The 2,370-nt window shown below is 41.2% G+C and overlaps 1 protein-coding gene across 1 annotated transcript; it reads right to left on the reverse strand.

Moving 5' to 3' along the window:
- Nucleotides 1-1,192: 1,192 nt before the first annotated feature.
- LOC102023831 (olfactory receptor 5M10-like) lies at nucleotides 1,193-2,140 on the reverse strand. Its single transcript, XM_005408240.2, has one exon. It carries the CDS (start codon nucleotides 2,138-2,140, stop codon nucleotides 1,193-1,195), a length of 948 nt encoding a protein of 315 aa, XP_005408297.1.
- Nucleotides 2,141-2,370: the final 230 nt, after the last annotated feature.

Raw genomic sequence — 2,370 nt, forward strand, 5'->3', positions numbered from 1 at the left:
TGGATTTCTTCAGACCTCATATTTGACAAGTTTTCATAATGTGTATATTATTCTTCTTTCTTTTTTATGATACTTTCTTTCCTTAGTGGAAATATCATCATTTACTGGCTACATGGCAGCCAATGCAAGAGTGTGTCACTAGGCAATAATATAGTTCTTATAGTCACAGCATCACGTCTTTCAAGTGTTCTCACAATTTATGGCCAGATCCTATTCTGTCCAGGAGATGCATGTATTTTATCAGCTGATGAAGGCAGGCAGTGCTCAGTGTGGTTGCCTTGTAACAGACAACCACATAAAGCAAGGTTGTGTTTCCAGCGTAGACACATGACACTTAACACAGCATTATGCAAGGTGATGGTGGCTGGATTATACAGCATGTGCTTTTCTAGTCAGTGAATAGATATCTTTATGAAAACACTCAAGCAAATTTCTTAACATGTCAGCATGTCATCATTGACTACAGAGACATGACTAAATAGAAAAGAAATTATGAAATAATAGAAAATTAGAATAGTAGAAATTATACTGAATTTCTGAATAATAGAAAATATATTATGTTAATATCCAAAAATTATATACTATTGCTTTTCCTGGCAAAACCAATAAATGAAAGTGTCCAACACTGGAACTTTTCTAGATGTAAAAACACAAGTATAAAAAGCTTAAATACCACTGTTAATGTTTTTAGAAGGCTGTGTTTCATTTCCACTGGACAGTGATTCACAGCAGAATTCAGCACATTTTTTCCTTCACATTTGTCATAAAAGCCTCTAAGAAGACGACTTCCAGAACAGGTGCACAAAGTAGCAGGAAAGTTAGGACAGGTGTGCTGTGAGAAAGGGGCATGCACTGAGGGGATGACTTGTAATATTCCTTTCTGTGTAATAAATTTTCAAATGTAAACATTCACTGTCAATTTCTATCACTTTTAGATGAAGTTATTAAATGAAATTCTAACACTAATCTGGGAATACCTGGAATTTCTTTACAAAAATATACATTCCAAATTCAATATGAGAGCTTTTATTAAAATAGTTTATAGTGAGTGTTCTATCTTCAGAAGCAAAAGAATAAAATTTCCAGTGACAGTACAGGGTGATAAACAAGTCATGATGCCAGAGTACTAGTTTTATGACTTTCTGAATTCACCTCCTCACTGGGGCACTTAGGGATTACAATTAAACACACACTAAACTGTAATTTTCTGAAAAAAGTTTACCCTGACCAAGAGCTGCATGGCACGGATCACATCCTTGTTCCTTAAGCTGTAGATCAATGGATTCAGCATTGGGCTCAAAAAAGTATAAAACACAGCAATTACTTTGGACTCTTCCACAGACTTCTCAGACGGAGGTCTTAAGTACATGCAGAACAGCGTTCCATAAAATATGGTGACCGTCGTCAGGTGGGAACCACAAGTAGAAAAGGCTTTGCGCCTGCCTTCTGCAGAACGAATCTTCAGGATGGCCGCAGCAATGAAAATGTAGGACAGAAGGATAACCAAGAGAGAGCTGGACAGAGTGAAGGCAGCAACAACGAACATCGCCATCTCTTTGACCCGGGCATCAGAGCAGGTCAACACTAACAGTGGAGGGTCGGCGCAGTAGAAGTGATTGATTTCCAGGGAGCCACAGAAGGACAAGTGGAAAGTCAGCAGGGCCTGAGACAGCCCATTCACGAAGCCGAACAGGTAAGGGAAGCTGACCAGCGAGACACAGACGCGCCTGGACATCCTGCTACTGTAGTGCAGAGGGCTGCAAATGGCCACATAGCGATCCAGGGCCATGCACGCCAGCATGTAAAACTCGGCAATAACCAGGGCGATGAAGAAGAAGCACTGTGTGAAGCAGCCTGCCAGGGAAATGGTCTTCTGATCGGAGAGGAGGTTGTGCAGCATGTTCGGAGTAACGTTGGAGGAGTAGCAAACGTCCACAAAGGAGAGGTGGCCCAGGAAGAAGTACATGGGGGTCTGGAGGTGGGGAGTGGTGCGGATGAGCAGGATCATGCACAGATTTCCTGCCAGCGTGATCAGGTAGACCAGCAGGAACACCGCGAACAGCACCTTCTCCAGCGTGGGGTTGTCTGTGAGCCCCAGGAGAATGAAATCCATCACTAGGGTGTGGTTAGGGGAGGACATTTTCTTATTCCTTGAAACCTGAGGATGACAGAGGATGTGAAAAGTTCTGTATCTCTAGAGTCTGCATTTAACTTATTTGATCTCTCATTTACTAACTTGTCTGTTTACCTGTCAGACACTTCTCAACAGAAGCATCAATTTTTCTCTTTTTTAAATTAATCTTATAGGTACATTTTAGATACAGACAATGATCATATTTATCCTAGGGAATTTGTCCCTGGACATGTGGG

The sequence above is a fragment of the Chinchilla lanigera genome, unplaced genomic scaffold (genome assembly GCF_000276665.1).
Source record: "Chinchilla lanigera isolate Chin_1 unplaced genomic scaffold, ChiLan1.0 scaffold00110, whole genome shotgun sequence".
Taxonomy (NCBI): Eukaryota; Metazoa; Chordata; class Mammalia; order Rodentia; family Chinchillidae; genus Chinchilla; species Chinchilla lanigera.

Bases quoted from the DNA above. Each gene is read 5' to 3' on its own strand.
- LOC102023831 (XM_005408240.2), bottom strand. From the start codon at position 2,140: ATGTCCTCCCCTAACCACACCCTAGTGATGGATTTCATTCTCCTGGGG.